This window comes from Ctenopharyngodon idella, chromosome 10, assembly GCF_019924925.1.
Source record: "Ctenopharyngodon idella isolate HZGC_01 chromosome 10, HZGC01, whole genome shotgun sequence".
NCBI classification, from domain to species: Eukaryota; Metazoa; Chordata; class Actinopteri; order Cypriniformes; family Xenocyprididae; genus Ctenopharyngodon; species Ctenopharyngodon idella.
In genome coordinates this window covers 6,496,464-6,510,463 of record NC_067229.1, presented here as the reverse complement: position 1 = coordinate 6,510,463, position 14,000 = coordinate 6,496,464, and the positions used below count along the sequence as shown (strand labels likewise).

The 14,000-nt window shown below is 35.4% G+C and overlaps 2 protein-coding genes across 2 annotated transcripts in view; one reads left to right on the top strand and one right to left on the bottom strand.

Annotated features, from left to right (window-relative positions):
• The window catches only part of cenpp (centromere protein P), a 51,485-nt gene that overhangs the window by 34,505 nt on the left and 2,980 nt on the right, over window positions 1-14,000 (bottom strand). The window contains exons 5-6 of the mRNA XM_051907970.1: window positions 13,505-13,593; window positions 8,391-8,487 (exon numbers count right to left, since the gene is read on the bottom strand). Of these exons, the coding sequence (XP_051763930.1) occupies window positions 8,391-8,487; window positions 13,505-13,593 (186 nt within the window). The remainder of the gene's footprint in view (window positions 1-8,390; window positions 8,488-13,504; window positions 13,594-14,000) is intronic.
• On the top strand, window positions 1,574-6,913 carry ogna (osteoglycin, paralog a). Its single transcript, XM_051907969.1, has 6 exons — window positions 1,574-1,822; window positions 4,199-4,292; window positions 4,511-4,675; window positions 5,430-5,632; window positions 5,924-6,016; window positions 6,136-6,913. The coding sequence occupies exons 1-6, from the start codon at window positions 1,670-1,672 to the stop codon at window positions 6,304-6,306; spliced, it is 879 nt and encodes a 292-aa protein (XP_051763929.1). The 5' UTR covers window positions 1,574-1,669; the 3' UTR covers window positions 6,307-6,913.

Sequence of the window (14,000 nt, the reverse complement as noted above, 5' to 3'; positions counted from 1 at the left end):
TTGAAGCTTGTACCATAAACATGCACATCAACCCAATCAGTTTATTTAGCAATCATTCACACTATGTTCAGATTCATCAATCAGAATGATTTAATTCCGATCGAAACAAAAAGTGTCTATGTAAATATATAGAAACGTGAAAAAATAATCTACAAATACTGATGCAGCAAACTTTGCGAAACAAAATTTATCTCACTGCCAATACTTTTGGCCACGGCTGTAATGCCATTTTTGGCCGCTATACTTTAAAGACTCACCAGATGACAACATTTATTGGTAGACGATAGATATTAAAAACAATAACTTAAAGTGTAAATATCAAACTATTGATATAAAATCAACTATTATTTATCAAAATCATTGGTCAAATAAATTGTTCAAATCAATTATCGGTCAATCAATTATTTAGAGCTTCCGTGACCAACTACCGTTCACAACCCACCGACCAATCAATAATGAAAATGTGTTGTTGTGCACATTCTTACACTCCAGTTCTTTAGTGTGGATGGGTTACGTTTAAATATTTAGAATCCTCCAAATCAAGTCATGTGGTGAAGAAACCACCCTGACGGAGAAATGTACCACAGAGGATCAGCACTGTAAAAACATTTCTAAGTATTTGGTTCCTTTCCTAGTACAGTAAATTTTTACAGGTTGGCATAATTGCTAACACACCTGTAATGTTATTCCTTCTCAATTTCCAACCTTTCTCTCAATTTCCATGTTTATTTCAAAGGGCGGAGGCGCCTTTCGTCTTGTCTTAAGGTACAAAAAGGAGAGTAAAACAGTCACATGTTTCCTATTAAACATGTTTTTCTTCACCTTGATCTTCAAGTGTCTGCTTTATAGAGGAGTTCTGTTTCTCTTTATAATCCATTTTATGTTTTTAATGAAATGTATCTAGGCAAACCTGTAAATTACACAAAACAGACTGAAAATGTTTAATCACAGTTTGAGACGCATAGCAATGGACAACTATAATCAACGAATTTGGAAAATCAGACATTATCCATCCTAATGTCCTACCATATATCCCAATTACCATTGTCCTCCAATTGTCTTGTTACAAATTCCTGCAAATCTAACCAAGATCATTTTTTTTTTTTGACAAATAGACAAAAATGTTAACGAAACTAGAAAAGTCTTAGGATCCCACATGAAGCAAAATGTAAAATGGACAATGTAGCAAAGCTATAGAGAATGCACAACTATAATCAGAGAAAGGGTTACCACTGTCCTCCCATTGTCTTGCTTCTCTGAGAAATGTAAAGATTAATTAGGGACAGAGCTAAGAGCCAAACATGCCTCAATATTCCTAGAGATCAGCATACATAAAATTCTGAGCTACAAATCTCCAAAGCAAAACTAACAGTCATTTTCATTGCCTTCTGCTCTCTTTTACGAAGTATTTTTTTCCAGAGGACCACAAACATGGCCAAAACCTGCAGGCGACACAGTGGTCTGATCAGCTCAGATGGGGATGCGAAGGGTTAAGGTCTGTTCCATAAACTCCCACTTAAGGATCTCCTCTGGCAGCCTGTGGTGGGGCTTAAAATCCTGATTTGACAGATCACATTTTACTCACAGGCACCAAGAAAATAGCCAACCACTGCCTGCACTGCGCTTCTGCTCTTTAACGTGGCAGAACACATCCCAGTCTTCAGATACAATGGGGACAAGGCTGAGAATGCTTATTTCAGCAGTCATATTGGCATCATGGGTGCTCTCAGCATCTGGTGCACACTACCACAATCACAGGCATCAGAGACTGGAGGATGTAGCACTTACTGGGGAAATCGATGTAAGGGCACAGAGGAATAAGGTAAACTTTTTTGTTTTTATTCCATGATTAATTGTTATCTTCCGCATAGACAGAACAGAATATTTAGAGATGGGTCTGCTTTTGTCTACTGCTTGTCCAATTTATTTAATGTATTTTATTTGTTTAGTTTATTTGAGTTTGCTTGTTCCCACTGAATCATTATATATTTAAACCATATAGCAGACATTAAATGTAATACAATATATTAAATATAAACTAGTTTAAAATAATAATATAATTAAAAATTACCTACAATAAATGTTTCACATATAATAAATTTTATATATAATAAAGTTTTAATTACACTGTCTAAAATATTTATACAACTGATTAATAGATCACTGTATGTATACACACATACTTGAGCTATATAAAAATTAGAACATAATATAAATATAACATTATATAAATAAAAAATGAATAAACAATTATTTAAATGGTATTTATATAAAGTAACCAATATATTTATACAACTAATTAACAGGTCACTGATTAAGATTATTAATGAATTTACAGCACTGTAACAGATTTTTTTTTAAATCAATGATTAGCGATAATTTTTGCTTCAATTAATTTTGTACTATGTAACTAAAGATTTAAAATAACAGCACACATTAACATGGTTTCATCTGTTAAATTTCCACCATGAAGTCAGATTACTTCCATACACTGATGGTTTTGAAACCAGTCAGATTTGTAAAAACAAACAAACAAACAAAAAACTAATTGAGAGTCCGCTCTGAATCAGAGATGGACTCAACAGCTGCCCGGCACTGTGTGGAAGCTCTCTGATTAGTCAGCAATCTGTTCTGGAGGATTTCCCTCAGGCTCACATTCTCCCACCCACAGCTTCACGCTAACTCATGGGGTCAGACACTGTCAGGGTGATTTAACATATGCCTGAGGGCAAACAGGTCCAGACAGACACTCGTATCAATGAGCATTGTCCAAACAAGCTTAAGGAGATAACAGATTTTCATGAACAGAATGTAAATGGAGAGGTTTACCCAAAAATGAAGTTATCATCATTTACTCACTCTCATGTAGAGCTGCACAGTTAATTGTTAAAAAAAAATCTCAATTCAAACACCCACGCTTTCTTATTACTAAATGACAATGATTCGGCTATGTCTATTAAACCTTTAACAAGCACGATCACAGCAGAACATTCAAATCTGTGTTTCTGCTGTTTTTAGGTATGAAACAGCTTTACAAACAGCCTTTTCAATCACACAGTATCATTATTTCTGTGTTATAATAATTCAAATTATAACAGGAAGTACTGGGATAAATGTTTATAGTTTGGATATAAACACTGATGTCTATGGTAGCGATCAAAATTTAGTAAATCACCTTTTAAAAGTAACTTGACGCTTTAAATATTGCGTAAATATTACATTGTTACATAAGTAGGGGACGACAAGTGACTGTTAAAAAAATAATTTGTCATTGAGTCAATCATTCAAGAGATTTGTTTAAAAAAAAAGTCTTTGAGTCATTGAATCATTCATCAAACCAATTTTTTTTTAAAATAATTAATTCAAAATAAATAACTTTTTTTTAAATAGACTGCAGCAATTAACAAATTACATGTTACTTTGTTTATTTGTCTTTTCAGAATGGTGGGAGAATGGTGATCTCTATTTTAAACAAACAAACAAAAAAATCATGATTCTCAATTTATCCAGAATTGTGCAGAATACTCTCATGTTATTACGAACTAATATAACTTTCTTTAGCCTATGAAAGAAAAAAAATACGTTTTCCATGCATTTATAACAAACAGAGGTTGAAGCTTTCAAGATTCAAAAAAGATGCAAATGTGCCTTAAAAGGGACGTAAAAGTAATCCATTCATGTGCTATATACAAAGTTTTCTGAACCTATAGAGCTTTCTGTGATGGAAAGAACCAAATTCAAGTCATAATTCACTGAAAATCCTGACATTTGTTCTAGCTGTCCTTGGCACATGGAAAAGAAGCCATGTTTTCGAGTACTCACTGACTCAATAATCTGGACACAATTGTTCACTGAGGGGAATATTGTCAGTGAATTACAAAAGCTATTGAAAGGGCTTCAGAAGACTTGGAATGAAGTCATATGGACCCAATTTTATTCTTTTATGTTTTTTTTTAAGCTTAAAGTCTGTAGTTATCCTTCATTTTCTCCTTTTGTGTTTTACCGAAGAAAGTCATACAGGTTTGGAATGACATGACAACAGAACACTAATTTTTGAGCGAACTTTTCCTTTAACTCAATGCAAAGACCGGGAAGCTCCTAAAAACTTTAACTGTCTAAAGACAGTAATTATTGTTGTTTAACCAGAATGTGGCATCTTTGTCAACCAAATGTACCAACCAATAAAGCCATTTTACAGAGAGCGACAGATGGCGACTACGACAACAGCGCCCCTCTGCCTGCTGACACCCCAGTTGACTCCAGTCTAATGCCGCCTGTTGGAGACCCTTCAGGTAATGAATGTCTGACGCCTGGTCAACTGTATGAAAGGAATGAGTAATGGGCTCTTTTTAAAAGACCACATGTCGCTCACAAGAGCCCTTACTGTAGGTTTTGTTTGTTCATGTCTGTGTGAGTAGGAAGTGGTAAAGAAAAGAAGCAATGTGTATTTGCCCATCCACCAAGTTTCATTAACTTGCCTGTTTTGAATAAAATCTTGTACGTGTTCCAGACCTTCCAACTTGTCTACTCTGCGTGTGTCTAACTGGATCTGTCTACTGTGAGGAGGTCGACCCAGATATGACGTCAGTGCCTGCTCTGCCCAAGGAGACAAACTACCTCTACGCTCGGTACAACAAGATAAAAAAGATAACAGCCAAAGATTTCGGAGATATTGGTGAGTTCTTCCTGACTTGACTTGCTCTGGCATTCTCGTTGTCCACCCTTTACTAATGGGAGAACAAATACAAGTCTTCAGGACAGGATAAAGGATTACCCTCAAGGAAAGCAGGAGACAAACAGCTGCTTTTCAGAAATAACCCAGAGGTCCATTTCATCCAAAAGATTTCCAAATGTTAAGGGACATGATATGATATATGAACTGCAATGTGATCGCAAGAGATTGCAAGCTTTTCCGTTGAATAAAAGACATAGATCACATTTCTGAACCACAATGTCCTGCAAAGAATGTGTGTTGACAAAAATTTGGACATGTGGTAAACTACTCTGTTTGCAGCAGTGCAACATGGGTACAAAAAAAAAAGTTACCTAGAGGGAGCAGTCAATGTTTAAAGCGCTTTTGGGGGACTCACGCATCAAAGGCTTTCAAAACACTATAATATCAGCCCACGAACCAAAATCACCAGAAAACCACCTTTGCTAAAAAACAGAATTGTGCAATCCTAAAGTTTTCAAGATGATTTGTTGAATATATAGGATATGCATAGTGGATGCTAATGAAACACTCATTAATAGGGTGACTTTGGACAGCACAAAAACAAAAAAAAAATTGCAGTAAGTACGAAAAAACTAACCACATGGGTGGCAGGAGTGTAATACCAGAGTCAAACCGTCTAGGTGTCTAACGTGATGCTTAACACTCAAGTTATCAATTGAATGCTCTTCTGTACATTTCCATTCATTTACTGTAGTGACTCTGAAGAGAATCGACTTCACTGGAAACGTCATTTCTGAGATTGAAGATGGTGCGTTTGCTAAGCTTACCATGTTAGAGGAACTCTCGCTAGCCGAAAACCAGCTGGTCAAGCTACCAATGCTACCAACAAAATTAATCTCCTTCAATGCTAATCACAACAAACTCAGGACCAAAGGAATCAAGGCAAATGCTTTCAAGGTAACGAGCCAAGAATTACATAGGCCTATTTCAAATACATGTCCAACATTGTTCCAAACTACCTAGTAAACTACCTGTTTGAAAACTACAAAGCGACATACAATCTTCTGTTTTTGTGTTTGCTGCTTTTCTAAATATTCTGAAGTGTCCTTTAAAGGGCTAAACTCATTTCTAGAAAAAAAATACCCAACCAAATTACTTTGAGCAAGACAAAAACAGCCATATTTGTTAATGTTTTAACATTTTGCACTCAACTACTGACCAAAAACTTTTGATCTTCTTTGCTTACAGAAATTAAACAAACTGACACATCTGTATCTTGCTCACAATGAACTGGAGGCCGTTCCTTTCATTCCAGAGACTGTCCGGACACTTCACCTTCAGGTAATAAAGTAGAACAAGTCTTCTGGGCACAAATCATACAAGAAAAAATACAAAACGTAAATATAAAAAAACACAACGTCTTAAAACAACTCTAGCCTCTTCTGTTGCTTTGTTTACAGAACAATAACATTTCGTCCGTGACTGTGGACACCTTCTGCAAAGCTAACAACACTTACTACATCCGTCCCAACATGAACGAGATCCGTATGGATGGAAATCCCGTCATCCTCGGCCAGTACCCCAACAGTTTCATATGCCTGCAGTCTCTTCCAATTGGGCGATATCAATGAAAACAGAATCAAAAGTACAACGCAGTGAGAAGTCCTTGGATAGCCAATGATGATGACTAAAACCGAGAAGGAAAAGTCATTCAATCTCCTGGTGCCTGTGCACAATTGAGTGCACAAAAGGTTAATACCATGAGAATCTGTACTATATATCTAATTATGTAACAGCTGCCCAAACACTTAGATTTCCTCTTGATACTGACTTTGTAGATGAACCTGAAACACAAGAATATCTTTATATCCTTTGTAAATAACCACTGGAGGCTACTGCTTAGTAAAATGTGAGATCATGAAAAGCAGCAGTCAAGCTTCTAGTATTCCTCAGAACTCTGTGAATTTCTGACACTTTCTAGTACTGTTAAAATGTCTTACTTTGGTTGAAATTAAGATGCCTGCTAAGTTAATTAGGGGGCGAGGAACCCATTCCAAGTTCCAAGACGCTGGTCTTTCCCAACTGACCTTTTCAATAATTGTTTGAATATTATTTATATGCTAAATTTGTAATTACTACCTATGTGTGAATTAAACATGAATAGACTGTACAGTAAAACAATGTATGAAAACATCATATGTTCACTTTAGTTGTTCAAATACACTTTTTTCTAAAAATGTGTGACTACTTTGCCTTAATCTTTTATAACAGCTATAGCAGGCTGCAGTTAAAGAAAAAAAAAACCCAAAACAACTGTCTGCAAATTTCAAACCAATCAAACCCAAAGATTGTGCACAAAGAAAGTTCTGGAAAAAGTGGGGTAATATTGTTCCATTTTACTGGCCAAATTGGCAGCCATTACAGCACAATGGTCCCAGCAAATAATGGAATGTTTTTCATACTGCCTCAGAGGCTTCATTCCCAAACTTTCGCTGCCATTGAGTCTTGGAATTTGTTCCCAATCTGACATTCAGCAATCTCAGCAATCTTTCTCATTCTTATGAAAGTCTTATGATATATACCAGTACTCTTTAGAGACAGCAGATTAAGTCCAACTACAAAAGAAAACCTCACAAGAAGAAAAATAAAAGTATAGAACTTTGTTATTCCACGTATAATCTTTTCCTCAAATGAGGTAAATAAATCTAAGAAATCAGGTGTCTTTGTATTGGATAGATATTGATGCAAATAATCATATTCTTTCTATAACTTATTATATTATTTGAATTTATACCCAGGGTTCCAACACATTTTCCATTTCCAAATTCCATACTTTTCCAGACTCAAATTTCCAAACCTCTCTGTAGATTACTTTACATAAATCATTAATACAGCATTATTTTCAGCATTATATTTGGTATACAACCATCTGTAAATATTTTTGTTTTTCCATTGGTTTTCTCGAAGTGATAATATGCGCTTACATGATGAAAAGAAAACCTAATTTTTTTTGTGCTGTAAATGTGGTTTGATGTTGCAAAATCACCAAATAGCAAAGTACAGTCTGATTTAGATGATTGTTTGCTTCTTTATCTGTTGTTGGTTTGAGTGGCATTTGAGTAAACATTCTTTTAGAGAAGTTTAAAAGAGACCTGTTAAAGACAAACAGTTTTGCGCAATGAAAGTGTTTGCCTTCAATTCATTCATTTGTGTTTGACAAACTTTTGCCATGAAAACTCTCTGCTTGTAGGAAAAATGTATTCTTAGAAATTCTTAATTTTATATTTTAGAAAACTGATTAGAGGTAATAGTCTGGAAACACAAATATTTTTCCATTCTTTTTTCCATATGGCAAATTGGACCTGGAAATTACTCAAATCAAATTCCATACTTTTCCAAACTGTGTAGGCACCATGTTTACCTATCACATTGCAATTACAGTGTAGTCCAAAACAGCATTTGTCAAAATGCTTAAATTTAATACAAACTTTTTTTAATGCAAATTATATTGTCTGTATAACAACAAAAGTCTGAATACTATGCCACAACCAATCAGACAAATTTAAATTGAGTCCCCTTTTGACAAGATTGTGTAGCTGCTACTCACACAATTACTTTCATGATCAATCATTGCTGTCATTTCTCAGTAATCAAGTATTTGGTGTCTATCCCTAGTTGGTTGAGCAACTTATACACTGCTTCTATTGCTGGTTACCTGAAAGTGCTGAAACGTTTGACGCCTCTCCTCACATCTCTCAGAGAATGTCCTCAAGGTCCTGAAGAACAAGAGAAGATCTTTTGTGTCCTCCACTCTGCAAACAAGACAGTATTGTAACATTAATACCCCAGAACACCCAACACTGTATTGGTCACTTTGCTAAATTATACATTCTAATTAAAGATTTTGACTGTCTTTAACTATTTGTTGAAAAACTTGACAGGAAAATGTCCTCCTTGATGTAAAATTCAGCACACAATATAGAAGGATAAACTGTGTATTTGTGTTTAATCCCCTTCACAGGCTGACGTTACGAGACATTTTGAGATTTTCCATAGATTTACCAGGGGCCCAAAAACTGTGGCACAGGACACAACTTTCCATGACTCTTGAGTCTTGTCTGTGAAAACCCAACGTTGTAATGAGTGATGGAAAAATGGTAAGTCTCTCAAAACTAAATGGATCCACTCCAAGAGTAAAAGACAGCAGCTTAATGGCAAGAGTTGGAGAAAAAGCTCCCTGAGAATATCTAAACAGCAGACAATTAATGTATGCCTTACATTTTTTGGATCTGAGTGAGCTGAAAGTTTACAAACATTAATCAGGCAACTGGTTTGATTGACATCTAACACTGTTTAAATGAAACCACAGACAAATCACCCTCGCCAGCGGATCTCATTTTTTTTACAGTCCACTGTATGGGATTTCAGATTTGTTGATTGGGGACCTTGAATCTGAAAAAGTAATTTTTAAGATTTCCTAGAATGCTAACCTTTTAAGTTCAACAGACTAAACATATTGAATGCCAGAATCACTCCACAGACCGATTAACGGCAAATCAATGTTTGGCTCCTTTGGATAATTTCACTGAAGTTGTCCCTTTAGTTTTTCTCATTTTCCTGTTTATGCTGCCAAGGACCTGTGGCATGAAATCCTGTACTAAGTACAAGAATACATAATATGTTAGTTGCATAGGTTCCAAATGAGCAAATTTATGTTGTATATCGGTGTGGTCATGCTTCATTTCAAACTTCTCACTTAATGTAGTTGTTAAAAATCAAAACATCCAACAATGGAATAAACAACAATAGCAAACACAGCTATAGAGGATACAGTAATGATAGTACAAAAAAATTAAGGGTTAATCACTCTAAAACTATCCACAGTATCCACAGACATGCCTGAATCCACTTATGTACCTGACCACAAGAGTGCTCAAAAAATTCTTCTTAAGTTTACATGGGCCATAATAGTTATAAAATGCGTCTTCCTGAGACGCAGAGACAACTCAGACTTATGCGAGAATCATTATCTCCAGTATTTTTCCGACTTTCTCATGCCAGGACAGACTCTTAGACCAGACAATATAATCCAGATGTACATTCAGCGACCAGGATGCTGGCTGCGCTTTAGAAAAGGACCCAAACAAACCGCCGCCAAAACAGCAGCATTACTTCAAACTGTAATTTGTCATCTCAAAAAAAAAAAAAAAAAAAAAAAAAAAATCCCGTGATCAAGTGGAACAACTGTAGGAGATACTATAGTCATGTCTTTGTAAAACAAAACTCTGAAATGGAATCAAATTCATTGGTAATTCAAATGTTTAAGTGTAACGCATTTTTATCAAGTAATATAATGTAGATTAAGAGATCTACAGTTGTAACCAGAGGGCTGTTTAAAAAAGGGGTTGAATGAACAACCACCAAGTAGCATAAAGCAACAGACAAGACATGAAAGGATAAACTTAGCAGGATAAAATGTTGACCACAAACATGAATCTTCCCTACTGGAAGCTGCAGGTTCAACCCTCAGCTCTCTTTTCAAGTATATTGTAAGTATGCTGTACAACACAAAATCTAAATAAATTAACGTTCTAATTATCCCAGCTGTGTTCTCTGTGAAAGGCTGGATACATCAACATCAAAAGGTGTTATTTTAATGGGAAGTGTTGTACTGTAATCGTCCAAGTAATAATAGAAGACAGAACTGTACTTCAGACCACAGTAATGTTAACAACAGATAATCCAACTAGATTTTCCTAGGACAACAATGGCTTTCATCCCTGAGGTCTTTGGTGGAGCTGCCTGTGAAGACCGTCCTGCCTCATACAGCTCAGAGTGGCCTTCAGGTGGTCCACATGTTTACTTTTTACAGTGCACACAGTGACGTGCAGTTGGCTGTCATTGACTTGCTGGTGCCATTTGTTGACAGTTTAATGAGCGGGACATGTTACGGACCGTCAACACAGCACTTTTAAACATTAAATCCACACATCATTATGTTGGGCGCAGCGTTCTTCTGAACTCAAATGACTGTACCTCATTACAGCACCAGCAAAGTAACCGACTATAGTTTAGAAAGAGTGATTACTCCACAAACATAAACTAATCCTGCTTTCATACTGCTCTGTAGGAGCTTTATCACAAAAATAGAACAGAACAAAATGAATGGAACAGAACAGAAAAGAAGGGAATGGAAAATAGAATACAGAACGGAATTCAACAGAGCATTAGAAAAGAACATAAAAGAATACAGCAACATAAGACAATAGAATAGAAAAAAGCAGGACAGAAAAAATAAAATACAGTTGAACTGAAAAGAGCAGAAAAGATCATAACAAAGCAGAAAGAGAATAGAACACAACAGAATGCAATAGAAAGCAGAAAATACCAGAACACATCACACTCTAAAAAATACTGGGTTAAAAACAACCCAAGTTGGGTTGAAAATGGACAAACCCAGTGGTTGGGTTAAATGTTTGCATGCTGGGTAGTTTTTTTTAACCCAACTATTGTTTAAAAATAATGTGTGACTGGCTTAAAGGGTTAGTTCACCCAAAAATGAAAATTCTGTCATTAATTACTCGCCCTCATGTCGTTCCAAACCCGTAAGACTTTCATTCATCTTCTGAACACAAATTAAGATATTTTTCATAAAATCCGATGGCTTAGAGAGGCCTGCATTGACAGCAAGACAATTAACACTTTCAATGCCCAGAAAGCTACTAAAGACCTATTTAAAACAGTTCATGTGACTACAGTGGTTCAACCTTAATGTTATGAAGCGACGAGAATACTTTCTGCGCGCCCAAAAAAACAAACAAAATAACAACTTTATTCAACAATATCTAGAGATGGGCGATTTCAAAACACCGCTTCATGAAGCTTCGAAGCTTTACGAATCTTTTGTTTCGAATCAGTGGTTCTGAGCGCGCATCAAACTGCCAAAGTCACGTGATTTCAAGCTTTGTTACGTCGTGTTTCAAAATTTCAATGGTTCACCAATGGGGGGCGTGACTTTGGCAGTTTGATACACACTCTGGACCACTGATTCGAAACATGAAGCGGTGTTTTGAAATCACCCATCACTAGATATTGTTGAATAAAGTTGTTATTTTGTTTTTTTGACACACAAAAAGTATTCTCGTCATTTCATAACATTAAGGTTGAACCACTGTAGTCACATGAACTGTTTTAAATATGTCTTTAGTACCTTTCTGGACATCTGAAAGTGTTAATTATCTTGCTGGCAATAGAGGCCTCACTGAGCCATCGGATTTTATGAAAAATATCTTAATTTGTGTTCCGAAGATGAACGAGGTCTTACGGGCGTGGAACGACATGAGGGCGAGTAATTAATGACAGAATTTTCATTTTTGGGTGAACTAACCCTTTATAGGAACCCAAAATAGGTTGGAAATTAAAACTCAGATACATAATTACTAGAGGTAACAATAATTACTGAAAGGTGAACATTTATTAAGTAATTTAATAGATGTTTATTGTTTAATTAGTATTCATTAAACTTAAAAATGAATGTTCATTTATTAAACATATTAATAAATGTTAATTTCCAACATATTTTGGGTTCATTTTAAGCAAGCAATACAGTAATTTTTTAACACTAGTTCATTTAAATAAAACGACCCAGGGCTGCGTTTCCCAAAAGCATTGTAAGCCTAAGTTGATCGTAGAGACCATTGGCGGCAATTGTTTCTATGATTGACTTAGGCTTACAATGCTTTTGGGAAACACAGCCCAGCATGTTGAGCAAACATTTAACCCAACTGCTGGGTTTGTCCATTTTCAACCCAACTTGGGTTGTTTTTAACCCAGCATTTTTTTTTAGAGTGCAGAATAGAAAACATATAATAGAACCGAATAGAACAAAGCAGAAAAAAATAAAATAGATGACAATAGAACAGAATAAAATTCAATAGGACAGAATGGAGCAAAACAGAACATAAAACAGTTAAACAGAATTCAATAAAATAAACAACAGAATAGAACATAAAATAGAACACAAAGGAATCAACAGAATACAACAGTACAGAACAGAATATAATACAACAGAACAATGTAGAAAACAGTTCAACAGAACAGGATAAGACTGAATCTTCCACAAGGGAAGAAAGATGCAGCTACCACAGATACGGACCACATGCCTAATGATCAGAGACGTTTATTTGTTCATTTGGTCTGGATGATGAATAAACAAATCCTTCAGCTGCAAGTATAACAGAAACCCCTCAAACACATAAACAATGCCCTTATTTGTCTAAAGATGGAATATTTTTCGTGGATATGTGGAATTTTGCTTGAATGCTGCATCATATTAAAGATTCTCAAGAGTACATCGCCGTCAGTCAATATGCCAGAGGTGGGATCTAACCTGATCTCGCAACACTTGTCTAAATGAGAAAATCAGATCTCTGCGGTAACTGTCCCACATTGTGTTAACAACAGCTGGTCAGGGTTCACTCAGCATCCTGCTAATGAGCCATTTATTTCCCTTGTATGGAATTTTGTTTGGATTTGTATCTTTTTACAAGACCAACATAAAGCAGAACGTTCTTCTATGGTGTCTGGGAATTCACTTTTCTGATGTTTACTTACACTGTAGGTTTTATGTTGTGTAACCTATTGTGCAACCTGGATTTTATCCAAATGGGATTTCTGTTGATTCAATCATGCAAACAAGCCAACATTGTGTGAAGGGTACAAATTATCCATGGAATCCGCTTACCTTTAAAAATAAAGTTAAAAATAAATTAAATTGAATTAAATACAAACACACCAATGATATTAAGCTGTTACCAATCATCACTTTACCTGGACACAAATGCAGAGAAATCTTTAAATTCAACACCATCCACAACAATATTGAGATCTGTAACTCTCCTGAGGAGAGCATCACCCTCCTGTAAAAAGATACTAAGAGTTAAACATGATCAAAAATAATCTCTTTAGCCTTCAATTGATCTGCATTTATGCATTTAAACTTAAATTTTAACTCTTAAACATATCTTTAGATGTTCACACCTAAATAAAACCACCTTCTTCAGAGTCACATGTTGATCTTGCCACAGGCTGCCAGTTTAAAATAAATAAAATTTTTAAGAGTCCCAATCAATCACCAAACAACAATTCTCTTCTGAATGATTTAATACAACAGTGTAAATGTTTGCGCTAAGTAAGTGCCTCAAAGAGATGTATTTATGCTCGTCATGAAGATTTCAGAAAAGCAAGAAGAACTAGTAAAACTATACATGCCGAGTCTAATCCATTAAAGTGATATTTTTAAGAACTGCACAAATCTCTGATGTTT

Coding starts and splice junctions, on each gene's coding strand:
- ogna (XM_051907969.1), top strand. CDS start 1,670: ATGGGGACAAGGCTGAGAATGCTTATTTCAGCAGTCATATTGGCATCA. Junction 1,823..4,198: donor TAAGGGCACAGAGGAATAAG/GTAAACTTTTTT, acceptor GCCATTTTACAG/AGAGCGACAGATGGCGACTA. Junction 4,293..4,510: donor GCCTGTTGGAGACCCTTCAG/GTAATGAATGTC, acceptor TACGTGTTCCAG/ACCTTCCAACTTGTCTACTC.